Below are 21427 nucleotides of genomic sequence, written 5' to 3' on the forward strand. Positions count from 1 at the left end.
TCTTTTACTATTTTTCATTTTCCCGCTTCCGCCCCTTTCCCCCCCTTTGATTCCTCGTCCGCCACGTTCCATCATCCGCGGGATTGGTCAGCCGCGTCCTTTTGTCTTTTATCTTTTTGCACGCCGTTCTTCTCCCTTTTGTCGTCTCTTCTTCACCTTCACCTCTTAACTCGATAGTTAGATTTTTCTCGTTTTTCCGGGATCGCGTTTTTATCCTCCCCAACTCGGTACTCGGTCGGTTTTCGCCTTGGCAATTTTACCGCATTTTTACCCTTACCTTAACTCGATCCCTTCCCCTCCCTCTCCTCCACGAATTCTTTTCGCCGCGTTTTTACGAATTTTCCGACCATTTCTTTCCCTCCTCCTCCCCCCTCTCTGTACAACGTTCCATCCTGGTTTTGCGTTTTAAGAGATAATCGTTTCCGCTACATCTTCCCCCCTCTCGGCATCATTCTCGTTTTCCATCCCCCCCTTTTCACCCCGCCCACAATTTTCTATCTTCCCACCATTTTTCTCCGCGAGCATCGAGCGCGGGCAGCCAGTTTACGAGATCCAAACCTACCTCCACACACACACACACACACACACACACACACACACACACACACACACACACATATGTATAGGATGAACGTAGGTCGCGTTTAATTTCGCGAACGTGCTCGATTAGGTGTTTCGCGACATCTAAACTCGGATCTGCCGAATAACGCTTACGGGATTCCGTTTACCCGCGCTCTCTCGTTGGATGTCGACGGGAGGGAGAATTCGCTTCTTGCCTCTCGTCCCCGATCGGATCGGTTCAATCTCGAGGACGAAAAACGAGAGAGAGAGAGAGAGGGAAAATTGTCGTCGAGGCAAACGGAATACGACGGAGGATCCTCGTTTTCGTTCGAGAGGCAATTAACGCACGCTATTCTCGTTTCCAGGTTTACATCGTGGGTCACACGCCGCCCGGGGTGGACGATCGGGAAAGCGGCGCGTCCACGTTGAACGAGCGTCACAACGCGAAATACCTGCAGCTGATCCGGCTGTACTCGGACATCATTCGCGGTCAGTTCTTCGGCCACTGGCACACGGACACTTTTCGCGTGGTTTATAACGATAACGGTAGGTGGACGCTGTGTTCTTCCGTGGCGGGCAGCAGAGAGGCGTCGCGGTCGAGGCCGACGGATCGATGCGCCGCGAGCAACGCTGCCCCAACCCTTTACGATTTGCTGCGGTTCACCGAGTGGCTGCTCCACCACTCGCCTCCCTTTTCCTTTTCTTTCTTTCTTTCTTTCTTTCTTTTTTCTCTCCGCGCGTTTATACATACATCCGTGATTTTTTTATCGTTTCAACGACGATTGCTCGATTTCCTGCGGCTTGGCGGCAAATAAATAATCTTTTCATCTTTTTTCGAACGAGAATTCGTTCGTTCGTACGTATTCGTCGATAGTGTTGTTCTTTTCTCTCTCTCTCTCTCGTCAAAGTGCAAAGTGCTTTTGCTCTCGTCGTATTTCGCTTTTGTCGTATCGAAAAACGCGCCTTTGTTAAATCGATTCAACAACGGCGATTCGAGTTTCCTGACGCGTTCGTTAAGTTGGAACTTGCGAAACGAAGAGAGAGAGAAAAGTCTTCGGTTCGACAAGTAAAAATCTATGAAACGGGTAACAATTATATTTCCATACGTAATTTCCGTAACAACGGCGTGCACGCAATATATACAACACCTGTTTGGTGATCCGAAACGAGCAATTTATTTCGACGCGATACGTTTACGTTTCTTCCTTCTTGTAAATTAAGATAAAGCCGAAGAGCGAGAGAGAAAGAAAGGGAAGGGGCCTGGTTAAAAAACTTTTATCGAAAAACTTCGAAATAAGTTTCGAGTCGGACAATCGTTCGTATCCGAGTAATCAAATCTCGAGAACAAGTTTCGACGATCGAGTAAAACGCTCGTAACTCGTCGTATTCGAGAGAGAGAGAGAGAGAGAGAAGCGTAAATGAAGGATGGTTCAATTTTACGACGGTGTACAGGTCCATTCGGTCACGCTCCGCTCATATTTTTCATCGTGTTCCTTCATCGAAATGGCCGAGGCCACGAGCGAATCGATAAATTCTCCGCGCGCGTCGTCCGCTGGCCAGAAATACTTTCCACTACTCCTGTTTTACACTCAGCGCGGTTTACACCGGTTTTACCGCGCTTTCGAACCCCTCCCCACGCGTCTTTCACGCGTCAACATCCGCACCAACACACGCGTGGCAAAGCGCAACGATCAATCTCGCGTTTGTGCCGCCAGGTCTGCCCGTATCCTGGATAATGATGGCGCCCAGTATATCGCCAAGCACGCCTGGAGGGCCCAACAATCCTGGCTTGAGATTGTACAAATTCGAAACGACCACCGGCCAGGTAGGTGGGAGAAAACGTCCATTCGCGACTTTCCATTTGTTCGTTTTCGACCGAAAGATGAGATAAAATACGTATTCATCTTTTTCTCTTCCGTTTCTTCTGTTCGTTTGTTCAGGTGTTGGATTACACTCAGTACTATCTCAATCTGCCGGAAGCGAACTCGGGGACGGCAAACTGGTTGATCGAGTACTCTCTGCTCGAATATTACAATCTTCAGGAAATTACGGCGATCTCTCTTCACGACCTGGCCGACCGATTCACCCAGTTCAACGATTACGCTTTCGTCAGGTACGTAGGGAGGATCGATCGGCAAATATTTTTCTCTCCTCGTCCAAGTCGAGATCCTCTCTCGACCGTGTTTTGCTGTCGTCGGTTGTCTCTCCTCTCCGGTATTATACATATTTCCCGCGTTTCTTCCTTGCTCGCGTTACATATTCGTCATTGCGAACAAAAGCAATTCGAGCAACGAAATTTCAACTCGTTTTATCCGCGATTGTATACGATATATACGAAAACTTCATATCTCTCGAGTCGTTATCCCCTCTACATATATTCGCCCAACACGTGTTCTTGCCAATTGTCCGCGTATTACCGTTATTTCCCACAGATACTACGCGGCCAACACGGTCTCGTTGCCGCGGGAAGTGGAGCAAATATGGGGCTGCGGGGGACCGTTGAACGGGGCCTGCGCCCTCCACCATTACTGCACGGTCACCCGATTGAATCCAGAATCCTACAAGAAGTGTTACTCGTCGTACGCGTTCGCGCTCGCCTCAACCGGCCCATCCACGCCACGGCTCTACCTGTCGCTCTACCACCTCGTGCTACTCGTCTGCGCGCACTTGGCCACCAACCGGTAGATTTCCACGGTTCGAACGAAGGAGAGGAGAAGAGGACTCGACTCGACTCCAACCAATCACCGCGCCTCTTCGCCCCTCTCGTTCCCCCCTCACCACTGCCACCGCCGATCCACGGGGGGAAGGAAAGCTTCTCCCTTCGAACGATCTCGTCTCGTCCTTTGCAACGGAGGAGTTCTTTGTCCACGCCGTGTCTTCTCCCCTCTCTCTCTCTCTCTCTCCCTCTCCTTTGCCTTTCTTCTCTTCGTTTCCGCTCGAGAGGAGGAGAGGGAGAGGGAGAGGACGAATTCGAAAAACGAGAGAGGAGGAGGAGGATGATCGACAGGGTATATCTGGGAAAAACGAGTAGAAGGAAAAACGGAAAAAAAAAAAAAAAAAAAAAAAGTAAATAAAAAGAAAAACCTCGATGTTGTACTTGCTTCTCTTAAGCGTTTGTGTGCGTTTGTGTTTTGACGCGTAAACGCGGCGCCTATGAATCGGCCGCGGCTCTCGTCGAGATGGTCTTGGAGACGCTCGATCGTTCGTGGACGGGCGTTTCTCCACGAGGATTAGAGTCACGTTCGTCGCCACCGTCATCACCGCCACCACCGCGCCATCACCACCGATTTCGCGATTGTGGATCTTGTCGGAACGATACAGTATTTCTTAATAAACGAGTCATGGATTTGTAAGTAACCTTAGTTATTTTAACGATCCTTGTCTAATTCCATTCCCATTCGTTACGCTCCTCTTTTACTTTAAGCTTCGAGTCGGGGGGAAATCGAAAGGATAACCAGATTTCGTTAATTAATATCGTTACGTTGACGTTCGCCTCTTTGTTATTGTTACAACGTTGCTTTTATCCTTGTTATATCCATTACGGAATATCAGCGGATATAGTGTAAACGTATTTGATGCGATAATAATATCTTTCTAAAAATATATAAAACTAAGGTATAAATCGCGTTAATATCATTCCTTGTAATCTTTTTATTCGTCGCAACACGAGTCGCGATTTATTTTATATCCCGCTTTATCCTCGAACGAGAGGAACGGGATTCTCTCGTTCGTCGACGAGAAATTTCGGAAGCGATTCTCGGTTAATAAGAGAATAAATTTTTCCCGCTCGTTTCAACGGTGGTTGCATTGCCCGCGTGAACAACGGCGCCAACACCTCTGGGAATCGCGACACGCGATCAAAACGGAAATAACATCGCCGGACGATGTTATTTAACGAAAGGTATTCGACACGAGCGCGTCGATTAACGAATTATTCGTTTCTCTTATCGATAAATCGTTCGACAAAAGAGAGGGTAAGCTTGTACTTTTACTCTTTTTTCTCTATTACACTAACACTTTCTCACCGAATTCGAATTACTTTCGAAACACCGTTCTTTCGTTTTTAAGACGAGCACTCGAAGAGTTTCCAGCTTAGAGTCGAAATGGTTCGCGCGCCATTGGGATAACGCAGCAAAGATTTAAATTTGGAAGAGGACGATCGGTCAGAGAATGCTCGACCGAATCGAAAGATGAGCCACGATGAGAGATATCTATCCGATTTGTGTAATAAAAAGAAGTTATCCTAATAATCCTGTCCCGAGTTGGAAAAATCCTGGAACGATTCGTTCTTCGAAATATATAATATCCGCGACCAGCAGAGATTCACAATTTAGGCGACGACGACGACGAGACCTCGATTAATTCCGCAGTCGGTGTGTATATAGCCGGGCCTGTTAACCAACTTCCTTCCTTGGTAAACGAGCTCGTGGACGAAGCTTGTGCACGTGGTAAACGGGAAGGTAGCAAGTAAGTAAACCGTTTTATCAATTAAACGAAGCGAGACGATGCCTTTCGGTCGGAAAATTTTATTTTCGGCGCAACAAGATTTTCAGGAGGAGGAGGAGGAGGAGGAGGAAGAATTCTGCGAAGAATCGCTCGAAATCGGTCTCGAATGAAGAAGAAGAAGAAGAAGAAACGGTCAAAACAAAATGGACGAAGGAAAAGCAAAAAAAAAAAAATATAAAAGTTCGATCCTCGCAGTTGTCGGTCATTCGTCGCGATCGCGTTTCTCCTTTTTTAAAATCCTCTCTCCTCGCCTCGTCTCTACTTTCAAACAGCGTTTTAAACAGCGTTTTTCTTTTTTTTTTTTTTTTTGTCTTTAAGGTAAACAATAGGGTACGGTAAACGCGGAATGAAAAGAGAGGAAATGGAGCGAGACAGTAGTTAGTCCAGTTTTGTTCGACGGCTAGGTTCTACGACGGCTTACGTACTTGCCTCCCCCTCCTCACTTTGTCCGATATTACCGTAAACTGGGAAAAGCTTCGATAACGAAAGACGCGATGTACAAACGAATAAAATTACCATCGAACGGAGCCTGCTTCTTTTCCAATCTTTCTTTTCCGTTACAAATTTACCCGGTTGTTCATCCAGTTATTTAATACGCGCGGTTGTTTTCACACTCGACGTTTCTCCAGGATCTCTCTCGAGACATCGTGAGATCGCGACGCGGTTAAAAATAAAATTTTTATTGGCGTAAATTCTTCCGCTCCTTTCGTTTCTCTCGATTTCGTGTTTTAATATATATGGAGGTTCGTGCGAAATTAACTAAAAATATATAAAGGGAAGGAGCGAGAATACCCTTGTTCCCGCGAATAGAATAGAATTCGTCCGAACGTTGCAGAAAGTGGGTGAATAGTTAATAGTTGGAACGGTATAATAAATAATTCAACGTCGTTTTATATACGAAGGTGTATTGCACGTCGAATGAATGATAAGTTTTATACGTATCATTTTTTATTCATTTTCACCTGTAGAATAATCTTCTAACAAGCTTGATTCTCGTTCTGATTCGACGCCATTTTCAATTATTCATTTCGAAATCTTTGAATTTTTTCTTTTTCTATTAACAACAGAGGATACACGCAAGGGTATACAACATTATTACGCAGCATAATTGAAAGAAGCAAAACTTTATTCACTTACCGCCACTAGCCTTTGAACGGATAGAGGAAGGAGAGAGAGAGAGAGAGAGAGAGAGGTCTTTAACAGTGGCCTTATTCAGTGGCTTCGCTATGAAGGCGAGCCCGCCCGCCCCTTTCCACGTCCGTTCGCATTCGACTTTTCGCCGGTGCTCCTTGCAATTCAAACGAGGATCGACGATAATAGGCGGCATTCCGTTCGATATAAAGTGTCTCGCGTTTGTCACGCTATCGTCTACCTTCCAACTGTCTGGAAATGGAAGAAAGAGTCGTTCGTTTCTTTTTTCCTCTCCCCCTCTCTCTCCCCCCCGCTCCTCTGCCCCCTTTCTTTCTTCCTTCCTCCTACTTATTTCCTTTCCCCCTCCCCCTCGTCTTTTCTTTCCTCCCCCTCTTTTTTTTTCTTCTTATAAAACATCACGTCGCAAAAGAACGAGGGCTACGAGGTTCGAGTACGAGGCGAGGAGAGGAGAGGAGAGGAGAGGAGAGGAGAGAGAGAGAGCGAGCGCCACGTTTTACGAGAATGTTTTTCATTACACACGGGGTGTACACGGGGACAATGTAGCCCCGACAATTGAATACGTGTTCCCGCGCGAGTGCGCGACAATATCCGGCATAAACGAGAGAACGTTGCATGTACGTGCGCATCTGACGATGAACGGCCGTCACACGCCACGGGGCCACGCGCTACTCGTAACTTGGCGCGACATAATGCAGCGCGAAACTGCGCGCAAAGTCATCGGTGTCATCGATCAATCCCGCGCACAAAAGCACGAGCTTGTTCTAGCGATTACCTCCTCGACGCTTCTTTTTCCTCGACGCGAAGGGAAAAAAATCGATGCGTATCGGTGTACGCGCGACATGGACAAGAGAGACCAGAGGAGAATGTTGCTTCGAGAATGTTGCACGAAGGAAAGACCGGTATATCGTGCTATTAAAATTGGAAAAACTTTGAACCGTTATAACTCCGAAGATAATGATTTTCGACCGATGGACGAAAGATCGTCGGAAGCGTGGAACCTTCCCCTTTAAAACGCTTTTTGTTTCATCCCGATACGACCTCCGGTCGCCGAGATATCGTCGCGCGAAGAGAAAGGTAATTTTTCATCGTTTGCTCGGGTCTCGCCTCGGACTTATCTCAAACAACCGCGATTCCTAGAAAAATGCAATAACACGCTACTTTTGGAACGACGTAGAAGACGCGTTTCCAAGAAAAAAATATAGGCCACATTCACCGTCACCGAGCGTTACGTAAACTTTCGAGTCTCCTCTGCGTCGAGGGGTATCGATACGAAACGAAAAAAAAAAACAAAAAAAAAACTGACTCGAACGGCGCGTTTTTCGTCCATGCAAGCCGAGTGGATGAATCTCTCTAGTTTCCACGGTCGAAAATTTCATTCGCGACTTTGCGTGATCGCAGCGATCCCGTTTTATCGTACTCCAACGGATAGCGAATGCTTTTTCTCGACGTAATCTACGTAATATTAATGCACCCGCAATTTTTTTTTGCCGATACGGGTGTAAATAAATAAATGAAAAAAAAAAGAAAAAAAAGAATAAAACTTGGTTAACGATTAGTATCTGGATTATACGTGGAAATTGATCGTCGTGTAGTTGGGATCGTGTGTACGCGGTACATTGAATAGTCGCGCGTAGACAAATTGCTTTCACGGGATGTATGTGTACACGCAGGCGCATATGGGGGTTGCAGGTACGTTACAGAGGCTAACGACTGTATGCTCGATGCGCGCCATTGAAGCGTAGACCGACGGCAGCGTACAACCGACGACGTCAAAGCGACGTAGAACACAGATACTTGATGTCATTTCGCGCTTTGTTGGACGGACTTTTTACAAGCATTTCTTTGTCGCGAGAAGATACACGCGTCGCTTCTATCCCTTCGACTCGATATTAAAAATGTCGCCTCTCGACGTGGTATTTACACGCGCGAGGAACAGCACGTTTGAAGAAGAAAGAGCTTGCACGGATTAAACGTATTATTGGAAGCGCGTACGGTATCCACGATATTTATCATACGGCTCGAAACGGCCCGTATAAATCTCGTATTCTCGCATCGACTCTTTGTGAACACGCGTATCAAGGGAGGAACGAAACTTGTTGTAATCGTCGAACGTTGATCGAATTTATGGCTAATAATTTTTTCTTACGATCGTGAGGTGAAAATTTAAAGAAAATATGGAAAATAATTCGAATAAATTAATTAACCAGTCACACGCGTAAATTGCAAATAAACGTTAAACGAGGTTGAAATACTCGAAAGCGTTCCTCAACTCGCCTCCTACTTACTTTTAATTAACATCACCTAATTACATAGATTAGTCTTGCTGCTTTGTACTCGCTGCTTAAAACAGTAGTTTGTTGATTGAAACGAGACGAGCAATATTGTATTGGAAGAAGAAGAAGAAAAAAAAATAATACGTAAGAAGAATTGCGCGTTAAAATTTTGTTAATAATAAAGACGGTTAAAAGAGAGAGTTTTATTAACACGGAATTTCGTTGATACGAAGACCATTACGATTTCCACGTTTGCTCCACATTTTTTAAGAACAAGAAGCTTTGCTCGCGAAATAAAACTTTCCTCTTTTTTTTTCTTCTTTTTGCGCGCGAACCAACTCGTGGAAAGTATGAAAAGACGGTAATGAACGATGCAGCGATGAATACGCTGACATTATGGAAGAAATTTTCTATGCACGCGTATAAAATTTCCATGCAATTTCTATCGGGGAATCAAGATCGCGCTTTCCTTTTTCTCGTATAAATCTAATTTATACAAGATATTTAACCCAACGAAATACATATATCGCGAATGGAAATTTTCCTTTAGAACTCTAATTGAAACCGTTCTCCCTATTCTTTGAAATTTTTCGCAATATATATATATATATAGCCTAACCGTGTGAAACGTTATGTAAAATTAGACGCTCGTTTATTAGATGGACGAGATACGCAATAAATTAAACCGTACAACTATCGATCGTTGTTGTTCTTACACCACGTTCTTGCAACACGTTTCTTCGGAAAGAATCGATCGATCAATTCGGAACGAGTTCGAATACCGTGCGATACGTAAATTCAATTAGAACGGAATGTCGGTTGATCTTGGGACGTCGGTTGCCGCTCGAGAGCTAAGGAGAGCATCGGGTTATCGGGTTAACGCTCGCACGGTCTATCGACCGGCTATGTACCGTTTGATAAAGTAGCACGTATGACGTACCGTGATGACACGTTGTATTACATAGCCGTGCAAACACCGTTCCATATACACGCCTATATATATATATATATATATATTTGTATATACGCGTACATATATATATATACACACACACGCGTAGAGGCGTATAGGAGGAGCGTTTGTGCACGTCGAAGCCGACCAATCGGCTTGGGACGCTTAACTCTTCAAAGCGAATGTGTTTGCGATCAGACCTTACTATTCCTGCGTATCGAGCATTCAGCGTTCGATTAAAATTGCATAACCGCCCCATCTATCACCCTCCTTCTTCTTCTTATCAACGCGAGAAGAAAGTCGTAATAAGCTTTCGATGCTGAAAGGGTGGGGGGATGAGTTGTAGTAATTTTTTTTAAACCACCGGCTCGAGCCAGCCGTGACCCTCGTTATCTCGTTGCAAGGGAGAAAGGAAAAATGGAAAAGTCAGCAAGCACGGCTTCGTTACTTAATACAATAATAAGGGACGTCAGTCCTCGCGATCACGAGGTACGAGGGTACAATGGTCGCGAGGAATTATTCCTCTAATTGAAACAGGTGCTCGTCGCTCTCGAGCACTCCTTACGGAAGTAAGAAACGCGTTTCCCTGCCGCGTTTTAAATTAGTTCGAGGTGGCAGCCAGTCCTTGTTCTCGCGGAACAACCTCCCCTTCGTCATCGGTCCAAAACGACTTATTTCTTTCTTCTTCTCGTCTCTTTTCTTCGCAATTTCGCCCCTTCAAATATTCGAGACGAAAATCATCACATCTCGAGGGAAAAAATTGAATCGTCCCGCGTGAAAGTAACACACGAATATATATATATATGTATCTCTCTCTCTGTGGTTTAACCTGGGCGATATTCAACGCACGATCCAACGATTAATTCGCAGCTACGAGGCAGCTCCGTTGCGAAGTCTCTAACCCCTTAATCACCGCTCGCACGCGAACCATTTCTCCCGTTATGTTTATCAATCCTATTTTCTTCTCTCTCCCCTCTTCTCCTCCCCCCTTCTCGATATTACGAAAGCTTGGATTTGTTTCAGAAAGAACGAGATTAGAAGCGAGAGATTTTTAAAAGGGATTTTCGTGTTTGCCTTGTTTCGAAACAAACCCTGTTTGTCTGCGATACAATTGGGTTTCGGAAGTGGCGAAAAGGGTGAATGGGAATGGAAGGCACATAACGTGAATAAACCGTGGTCGAGAGTTGGAAAGTTTCGGGGGAGAGGGGGGGGGGGGTTAATTCGTAATTCGTGCGACAACCCGTGTCTTACAAATTTTCGGCCCTAGCTGGTTCATCATGCGTGGCTGGCAAACTTTAAAACGCTTTAGTTTGTTCGACGTGTGACGTCTCAGCCTTTATCTCGATCACCCGCGTTTAATCTCTATCCTCCGTCCAGCCATTTGATTTTACGAATCGAACCATTTATCCTCCATTTTTCTCTTCTCGTTATTTTCAACCGAGATCGAAAATTGATAGATTCGACGAAAATATTGAAAAAAAAAAAAATACGATATTTATCTTAACTTGGCAATCGATTATCCGATTAAAACTTCTTATCCGTTTATTTGCACGTTCGTATCGTATTCGACTCTCGCCCGTGAAAAATGCGTTGGACAAAAAACTTTCCTCCTCCGATTCCTCTTCGTCTAGAACGAAACTATACGTATACACGTATAATCACATTTGATCTTCTTCACTGTTTGTCGATATTTCATATGTTTGCCTGTTCATACGCGACGCCGATGCATTGAAACGCAACAAATGCGGTCGGACGCGGAGAGAGGGAGAGAGAGGGACGATTTTATTATTTCACAGGGGGATAAAATTTGGAGCGTTATCTGCCTTGATCCAGCCGCGATTACCGATATAATCTTTGCGCCCGTTGGAATCGCCATCGAATCGGTTACATTAGTTATTACGTTGACAAAGCCGCGCCCTTATTCCTGGCCCCGGTGATCCACCCGGAGACAGATCAAGGGTTTAAAGCGCTCAACGCGCCACTCTCTAATGAACTATTTCGAGTCGGAAATTAGATTGGCTCCGCGCTCGAAACGGGGCGTAATCGCGTTACACCCGATCATAAATATTTAACTTTCGTCCCACCACCCGAATTATTATCGTCCAAGAAGTATATATCGAATACCGTTTCGTTAATCTCCTCCCTCATTCTCTCTCTCGATCGATCGATATTTTTTCAATCGTTTCACGAGGAGAAAATACGGTCTGTGGAATTATTTACAATTGGACGAAAGGTGTTTGCGACGAAGCAGAAACTCGAGTTTTGCGATCCTTTATACGTTTCTTAATTGGAGGAACGGCGAAGATCTGAGGAATCGATCTCGGCATCGACTCTGCGCCTAACTCTGCACGAGATTTTATTTTTCTCCGTTGTAAAATGAATATAATGAATGTAGCAGTAAATGTATATAGGAAAATAGAAATTACAGTTTTCTTTAAATATCTGTCGGTTTTAAGGAGAAGGGCGGGTGGGTTAAATATTCATCATCGAACAGATTTTCGCTTCGATTTCCACCCACTCGCTCGATAAACGAAAGTTGGTCGAGGATTTTGGGGATCGCATACTTATTAGGGGAAACAGTGCGCGCCGTGTTTATGATACACCTCGATCGGGAGGGTAAAAAGCAATATCTCGGAAGCGAACGTCGCAAGAATGAGAAAGTCCCTTTTAACAAGAAGCAATTTCGAAAGTTTTCAATCCTTGTTCAATCCAACGAATATACCGGCGAGGCGCGCTACATTTTCTTCACGCGCCGATGTGTGCGACGTACACTTTGACGAACTAGATGCAAGAGCAGCAAAACAATTTTAGCACGAAGAGCTTCGAGAGTTATGCTCCCTCGAGCAAGATTTCGCGTGGATTAAAAATTTGCACGCGTTTGAGCGACGCAAAAGAAACGAATCGAATTCGAAACGAAAGGAAAAGCAAGCAAAAAAACGAGACAATCGAAGCGTGGAGGAAAATGAAGGAGACGAGAGATGATGATCGGTATCCAAATTGACGAATAACGGAGCGTACTCGATCGTTTATCGAGGGATAGCATTCTTTCTACTTACTATACTTTTCTTTTTATATCTCGCGTAATTATTAACCGATATCCCCAGCTATTATTTGTCTCTCATAATCGGTATACAAGCTAAGCTCCTCCTCTCTATTACTTTCCAGTTATTCAAGGAGACGACGTAGCGATAAAGTATCGGATAATTAAAATTTATCGCTCTTCTTGTACAACGCGTCCCCTTTAATTCCGCCGTAACATCGAAGGAAAGTGGCGCTTGCCAACTTCTCGAAATACACCTCGAGAGTTTTGAAAAATTCAATCTAAAAAAAAAAGAAAAAAGAAAAAAGAAAGGAGAAAAGAAAGAGAGAGAAAGAAATTCGCCTCGGTGATTCAATTTCTTAATTAAATAACCACACGTTTCAAACCCACGCACCACGGTCCACGAATGATCGAGGCGTGGATTAGGTTTTAATTAAGGGAAAGTAGGAGATGCGGTTGGGGTTTAAGAGGCGACGAGAGGAGAGAGAGAGAGAGAGAGAGAGGGGAAAAAAAAGAATATCGAACGGTTCTTCGAATCTTGGAACACGAGACGGGGGGAGAGAGGAATTTTTCACAAACATTCGACTGACAATTTCAATTAGCCGCTAAACCCTCGTGTCGCCTATTCAAACGTTTGCCCGCTTTAATTAGCTCGGATTATCAAAGTTACTCGATTCGGGGTCGGGTCTCGCGACAGGTAGCCCGTTAACCCAGAAACCACGCACCTACCTTCCCACTACCAAATCCGATCGAGTTTCCCCCGACAATTTTCCAAAAAAATTCCCTCTCCAGATTCTCTCTCCCCCTCCACGCAGCTTCTCGACAAACCGTGTAATGCGGGGGAGGAGGGAGGGTGTCGCTAATCGCTAGAAGTGCTTCCTCTTCTCTTCGAATCGACCTGTCCTTTCTTCCTCCCAGACGATGGATAAAGCACCGACACCATTTCGCTTTTACAACGAAAAGTCGCCTGGTCCAAGAGGAGAGCGAGAGAGAGAGAGAGAGAGAGAGAGAGAGGAGCTGGTGAATCCGGTCGACAAACGTATCGACGAGGGGAGAAAGAAAAACAAGGGAAGGGAAGAGGAGAGAGGTTTTTCCTTTTTCTCGGTCGGCGAGAAATGGCGACCGATTTCGAGGTGGAACGAGGTGTGGCGCGGCGTCATTTGGTAATGGAGTTAATATTTTAGCGGTGAGACAGTCGTGGAGGAGGAAGCCGTTCACACGGGGAGAGGACGCGACACTTCTTCAACCCTCGGGGGGGAATGAGTGTGAGGCGGGGTCGCGGCGAGAACAACACATTTCACGTCTGTTTCCGTGACAAACGTTGCGCGGAACACCTTGACGGAACGAGCCGCGAGAAAAACAAACTGCCTCCTCCAAACCGCTATCCTTCCTCCGTATATACGAATAACTTCCTTTCTTTCTCCTTCCAAATTCGAGATTTCATCGCGGGTTAAATCGGGTATTGGAGATCTCTCGACGATCTTCGAATTAAAATTTCGAATTTAATTCTTTGCTACGACTTTTCACGGGACCGGAAAAGCTCGCTTGGGGCGCATTCTTCTTCAAACCGCATCAGTTAAAAAGCGGTTTCGTCCACCAATTTTTGTTTACTCTCCATTTTCTTAAAATTCTCAAAAGAACAAATCTTGAGGAAAAAATGTCGTTTTACGATAAAAAATAATTAAGGTAATTGCACCTACTACTTCGCTTAACCGAGTTAGTGATTCGGGAAACAAAGAAAATTTGAAAAGGGTGAAAAAAATATTGAAAGATGGTGAAAATTTATGGTATAAATTTTAAAACACGGAATGACACGAAGAGGAATGTCGCATTGACGGCGCGTGTATCCAGGTCTCGCGAGTTAACTCGGGAAAAGATCGTTTTCTTAAACCCGACTTAAATAACGAAATTATTTCTATTCGTTAAGAAATTGACGATGCAGCAAGAGAATAATAAGTGAAAAATAAGAGTAATAGACGCACGTTGCTGCTTTGCTTCTCGATTCTCGACGAACCGAGGATGCCATCCAGGTAATTGCATTATTATTAAAATATCGCACGAATTTTCTTTCTTTATCTTTACGCGCAAAATATTAATATATAAAAGTTTTGTACGTTAATTCGCGCGTGAAATCATTTCAAGCGCGCGAAAGAACGCCGTTCTGGAACGCAAGCAATTCGAATTCGGTGACGAGTTACGATCGTAGAAAGAAGAAACTTCTTCGCGCGCCTAAATATATATATACACGTGTATATGCGCGCGTGTATATAACCTTCCCCCTCTCTCGCTCGCTGTTCCGAAAGTGGCGAGGTGGGAAACGGGACAACTGTTGGCGAATCCAGACGCGTACGTACACGCTCTCTCGCTTGTTTCTTCGCCGTGGAACACGCGTCTGTTGTGGTTGTTCCTCGCAACTTGGACGACGATTTCCGCGATCCGTTTTGCCGCGATTGCTTTTCTCACTCCTCCAGCGTCGACGATCGAAATATTATTCCACTCGAGCGAATCTTCCATCGTTTCTCGACGAACCACGATAATACGCGATATCTCTGCGGGAGGTTTCATTCTCGAAAATGTAAGTATTTTTCGAAAGCGACGAATTCGAAGCGGGATCGAATCAATTTTAATTGGAGGCGATAATACATGGATGATATTAAACGCTTCGATATAATTTAGTAGACGAATGTACGTAAGTTCGATCGAAAGTTCAATTATTTTTATAAGATCCAATTTTAACGCGGTTGGATTCTCCGTTTAGAATCTATCGAGGATAGAAATGGTATCGCGAGATCCGAAATAAATTTCTCGTTTTTAATACGCGTAATGCGACGAATATACGGCAAACAGTGGTGATGATCGTCGAACGGGATAGCTAGTTTCGTTTTTATCTTTCTTTCCCTCCCCCCCTCTCTCGCTTTCTCGAGGCACAAGCCAGGCCAATCCTCCAGAAATGGGACAAGATCTCCTCTACCGTTACGGATTTACCCTCCCGTAAAAGGGGGCGGGCTCCTAACAAAAACAATCACACAGTCAGAGAGCAAAGCGATGTCGAAAGCTTCCGCGCGACCCGATTTACATATATACCGACCGATTTCGAAATATAAGGTGGATATATCGTTTCCAATCTCGCGTCTCTCCTTCGCTCTCTCGTTTATTCGAACAAGAATTAACGAACGTCGCGAATTCACACGAAGATTGTAAAATTTTCGTTTCGAGAGTGCGGTAGGAAAAAGAGAGTATTCGTAGGATGTATGTGTGTGTGTGTGTGTATGTTATATATATATATATATAAAATAGAAAGTTAAAGCGCGAAGAAATTCCAACGTTCGCGTCTCACTTTTGCTCGTTCGAAACGAGTTCGAAAGTTTCAAGAAACGCGCGACGAGCTTACGACGAGGCGCACGATCATGCTTAATGCAGCAACGCGTTAAAAAGGGGAAAAGAAAAAAAAAAAAAAAGATCTCGAGAGCGACTTTGAGCTTCTTAAAATTTCCAAAGAAGAAAAAGGAAAGAACGGTACTCGAATTCTCGAATATTTAACGAACGGTTGCGTGGAAAATGGCGCGAGAATGATCGGATATTTGAAAAGTCTCCCCCGGATTTATCCCACGAGGAGGGGGGAAGAGGATCCTTCCTCGTTCGTTCCAACCATATTTTCCATTCCCCTCGTGCGTTCTCGTTATTACTATTACGGCGTGGAGAAGAAAGAAAGCGGCGGATGTTACGTACGAGCGTTCCAGATACTCGTATCATCGCGTTATCTGGAGATACGATCGGAGAGGTAATCGGATTATGTTGATTCTATTGCGCCGTTACTCGTTTATTCGCGTAACGAGTGAGCGCGCGATATCAAAGTTTCCGTTTATTACTCTCCAACTTCGAGGGAGGGAGAGAGAGTTCTTCACTTTCGCGAAAATCGTCTGGGACATTTTATTTTCATGCGCTTTTATCGCGACCTCTTCACCCCAATCCCTTCCCACCTCTCCTCGCGTTTCTTCCGCGATTCGCGGCCTTGCTTCTTACAGGAATTCCCTCCGCGCGTTCCGAAAGATATCCGAAACCCTCCGCGAAAATAATTGATTCGACTCGGGCCGGACGAAGGTGCGTTCCTTCCGATGGGACGGTCTATCGATTGTATCGGGTTAACCCGCGTTATAATACCAATTCTTCGTATAACGAAGAAATAAGCGAGAAATTGTAACGAGGATCGTGGTAGGAATCGTAAGACGAGAGATTACTCGAATTTCTTTTTCTTTCGTTTTAATATCGCGTTTTATTATAATCGTATTCGAAAGTTTCATTTTTTTTTTTTTTTTTGAATTTCTTTTCCTCGCATATCTCCACGGTTGAATAATTTGTATGGTATGGTTTTTGAAAACTTGTTGGAAACTTTTTTTTTTTTTCGAAAAAATAAGCATCGCGTTTTTTCAATTTTGTTTAAAGGGCGAGGCAATTTTGAAAGAATGATCGTATTTGGAAATCTCGATATCTTTTTTTTTTTTTTTTTTTTTTTTTTACTCGAATTTCTTTTCCCCACATTCATTTCCAACAAGATTAAATAATTCCAGTATCGTTATTATCGAAAACTTTGGCTCGAGAAGATACGTAAGCGCCGCGTTTTTCAATTTTGCTTTCCTAAAAGGCGAGGCAATTTTGGAGGGAAATAAAAGATAGAGGAGGAGTATCGCCTTTCCTACGTCGGATTGTGCGATGTAAGGAAAGACGATAACTAAATCCAGCTTTCTCCATACCGGGGGAAAATGAAGTTTGGATCGGGCAACGAGTTATAGAATTTGATCTTCGGCAGGGTTCCTAACCTCGAAACCTCCATTCAACCGATTGGGCTCCCGCTATTGGAAGTCTATTACGAACAAATGGATCGATCGGAATAGAACATGGAAAACAAAACGAGAGAGAGAGAGAGAGAGAGAAATCCTTTCCCAACGAATACGATTAAAAATTGAACGAAGAAAAACACATGGATAGTTTTTCTTTTTTTTTTTTTTTCAAATTATCAGAAAATACCTCTCGTTTATTATTACTTTTAACGAAAATATCGCGTTTCTAAATTTTTCTAAAAGACTTGAAAAATGTTCTACTAATATTTAACGATAACACTGAAATATTTCGCTGACTGGAATTTTTTTTTTTTTTTTTTTTTTAGACACTTTATCTCTTTTTCATGCATTTATCAATTTTTTTTCTTCCCTTTTTTTTTTTTTTTTTACAGATGTTTCGTTTTCGTCCTTTGCCGTTTCTCCGTGATATTTCCTCGTTTCGTAACAACTAAGAATTTTTCGAAAAATGCGCGATACGGTGAGGGGGGGAGGGAGAGAGAGAGAGAGAGAGGGGCAAAGGAAGGGGAGGATGCGGGTTACGTTTATTCGGACGTCGTATTTAGGCGAGAATTTGGTTCATTCCCCTGGCACGTTTCAAAGAAAAAACCTGGATCCACGCGGAATAATTATTCCCAGTTATTTTTTATCATTGGCCTCGTCGCGTTTCGCTCGCGTGCCGTGTTTAATTTTCGTTTCTCGGCTGAAACGCGTACACGATTCTTGCTTTTAACTGGCCGAATTAAAAATAATACGAAATAAATACAATGCCATTAAATTCTACGTTTCATACATACATACATACATATATATATATAATAAAATGACGAAAAAAAAAAAATGGATAATTCAATTAACCACACGACTCGTTGTTTTAACAACACCCTCCTCGAAATTCATTTTTCGACTCGTTCCTATATATATGCAGTAGCGAAAGTTTTCTCGCAACGAACGATATTCTCTAATTTTTTCTTACCTCTCTCTCTCTCTCTCTCTCTCTCTCTCTCGTTATTCCATCCACCTTCCACGTTACTCCGATTTCAAAAGTGGCGCTCCTTATTTGCAACGAATGTACCCTCCCCCCTCCCTCCTCCCTCCACCCCACCAACGAAAGCTCGCACAAAGAAAGGGCGTACATTATTACGTAATGCATAACCCGTCCATTCGGCCCGCTCTTTAAAGTTTCAGATAAACGACGACGAGTGGCTCATAATCCGACAGCGTGTCGCGCCTATCGTAGCAAGCTCGAAAGATAAATAGAAGCCGAGGGACCGCCTCTGGGATCATTACGTTCTCCCTCGCACAGGTGTTCAACGGCGTAGCTTGGATACGCATCGGGGAGGAGGAGACAATGGCGGCGGAGATACGGCAACACTGTCGCGCAGCAAACGAATTCGAATTCGTCGCGCGAAACGACGACGGGCAAAATTGTAATTTACGTTTTCGAAGGAGACTCGAGACGATTGGTTTCGTTGCCTCTCCCCGCTAAGAGTTGTCTCGTTCGAATATTGGAAATCGCGAATTGTTCGCCCATCCTCCTCCTCCTCGAGCCGAATCTCGGCTCTAATTGATCGGGACTAAAATCTCGGGAATCGATCGAATCCGACGAGATACACCCGGGCTGGCGGAGCGTATTGTCCCGAGAGTCCGCCTCCTAATTGAGACCCGATCTAAACGCTCGGGTATTTTGATCGACCGATCTCGCTCGACTCGGTGGATAATTGTTACCGACTCGGATCTTATCGATTGTTCCGGCGCCACGCGCCCGTCCTCGCGCATTGTCCCCCGAAAATTTCCATCGTTCCTTTGTTCCTTGCGGATCGGGATCGCTGTTCGCGCGACGTTAATCCAACGTGTCCCGCGTAACTCGAGGAGGTAAATCGAAGGAAAGGAAGGAGCGAGAAGAAGAACGGATACATCGAGCAAATTATCGATCGGATATCCGTGTAAATTTCCGAGGAGGGATAATTTCTCTCGGAAGCATTTTGCATTTCTCCCGTACCTGTGTCTAACCGGATTCGGAAGTGAATATGCCAATTATGCGTCGGTGGTTGAGCGTGGCGATACCTGGCCGGCGAAATGTTCCGATATCGATCGCTTTATTCGTGCAAAGCTACGCGGGCACACGCGGCGATCGAAACCGAACTCTCTCCCGAAAACCATCGATATAAAAAGCATCGTCCTTTTGGAAAGAGTTACACGAGTTCATTGCGTTTCAATTTAAATCGTTTCGTCGTAATTATTTTCGTTAATGATAGAAGCGAAGGGGGAGAAGATTTTCGATAAACCACTTTCCCTCGATTTCACGAGAGCCGAGAGAATCCCAGGAATTTAACATTCGCCACAAATTTTCCTCGATATCGATCTCTTCTCTTCGTTTTTTTGACGAATTCGAAGGAAGAAGTATCTAAATAACGATGGGAGAGGGAAAAAGATACTTCGATACTTTTTTTGGGGGGGGGGGGAGAGGAGGGATTATAATAAAATAACAAAGCGTGGAAATCAGACGGGGGAAGAGGATCCATCCAAGGATCCTTCCGAAGATCGAAATAAGGCGGATAGGGGTAACGGAGGTATCCCATTAAACCCGTGGGGTAAGATTCAACGATGTGAAGAATATCTGAAAGAGGAGGGGGAGGAGGAGGGGGAGGTTGAATTTCAATAGATAATGAATCCGTGAAAAGGAAAAACCATAGGGACAATTCCGATCCACTTTGCGCGATTCAATCTTTCGAACAACTATTTAAAACGTCGAGCACCCCCTTTTCGAACGTTCTCGCATTGGTTCTCGATGTTCGACATCCTGATTGAAAAGGAGAACGAACGAACGAACGAACGAACGAACGAACGAACGAACGAACGAACGAATGGACGCGGTATCGTTAAAAGATCTTATTGTTAACGCGTTTCAATCTCTTGATATTTGTTTTAATTGGGAATTAATTAATTGTTCGAAAGTGGTGAAAGGATGGAAAAAAAAAAAGACAGAGTTTTAAGACGGAGTATTTTTTCAATCGACAAACGCGGATAGATATTAATCGTTTACGCGGATTATATTTTGCATTATTGTCGAAAAATCCAATAATAATAATAATAATAATAATAATAATAATAACAATGATGATGTCGCCGAGCGTTATAACGAAAGAAATGTTGTATTAAATTCCTAAGTAATATTGGAATTTGGTAATTTCCATCGACTAATGGATACAAATATTTCGAGTTGAATCTCAGATATTTCAAAATGTCGAATATGACAGTAAAATAATTTCATCTCCATTTTGTCCGTACGTATATATGTAAACCATATTTAAATAATTAAATCTACGATATTACGAATGCAATGCGCAATGAAAATAAATTTTCCACCCAAAAAGTACGCGAAATATTTTTAATACGTGCTTCTCCTCCTTTTTTTTTTTTTTTTTTTTTTTTTTTTGATATACCGAAACAGAATTCATTTCGCGAGACAAGAGAACCGCGAAACTCGTTCGCGGACGCAGCGGATACGATAATTATAAAATTACCATCTTGTTATTTATTAAGGAAAAAATTTTGTTCGACCATACATCTTCGCTTATACATCCTTAAATCTTACTCGTAATACCTGTTTTACAAGGACGTTTTTAGGTGAAGGGAGGGGAAGGGGGGAGGGGGGGGGGGGGTCTGTTCACACGCGAAAACAAACAACACTATTTTATTCTGGTAATCCTGGGATATTACCGTTGGAACGCAAGGGCATACGTACGGATGAAGCGCGTACGGTTGTGCAGATAGAACACGAGATATAGCATATTCGTAAATTATTTTCGAGCGGTAAATTACGGGGGGAAGAGAAGAAATTTTTTTCAATCGCTTGTTGGGATCTCTTAACCCCTTATCTCTCTGCAGGCAGGCAATATAATCGTTGAGTCGTCGAGATACAAACGTTCACAAATTAAGAGACGCGTCGTCAGTATCGAGGATGTTTTTGTATCGCGCCACTTGAACGAAGCAAGCGTCGACGACATCCCATCTCCTCTCTCTCTCTCTCTCTCTCTCTCTCTCTCTCTCTCTCTCTCTTTCTCTGTTTACCCCTTTCATTCGAGCACGTTAAACACGCGTCGAT

General features: G+C 44.0%; 1 protein-coding gene across 2 annotated transcripts in view; it reads left to right on the top strand.

Annotated features, from left to right (window-relative positions):
- LOC100864782 (cyclic GMP-AMP phosphodiesterase SMPDL3A) overlaps positions 1–3914 on the top strand; it is a 31016-nt gene extending 27102 nt beyond the window's left edge. For both annotated transcript variants that reach the window (XM_086917653.1, XM_086917654.1), the window contains 4 exons: positions 927–1107; positions 2277–2386; positions 2502–2674; positions 2994–3914. In XM_086917653.1, the coding sequence (XP_086773779.1) occupies positions 927–1107; positions 2277–2386; positions 2502–2674; positions 2994–3246 (717 nt within the window). In that variant the 3' untranslated portion in view covers positions 3247–3914. The remainder of the gene's footprint in view (positions 1–926; positions 1108–2276; positions 2387–2501; positions 2675–2993) is intronic.
- The last annotated feature ends 17513 nt before the right edge of the window (positions 3915–21427 follow it).

This window comes from Apis florea, unplaced genomic scaffold, assembly GCF_048593485.1.
Source record: "Apis florea isolate Af1SG1 unplaced genomic scaffold, ASM4859348v1 contig_2272_pilon, whole genome shotgun sequence".
NCBI classification, from domain to species: domain Eukaryota; kingdom Metazoa; phylum Arthropoda; class Insecta; order Hymenoptera; family Apidae; genus Apis; species Apis florea.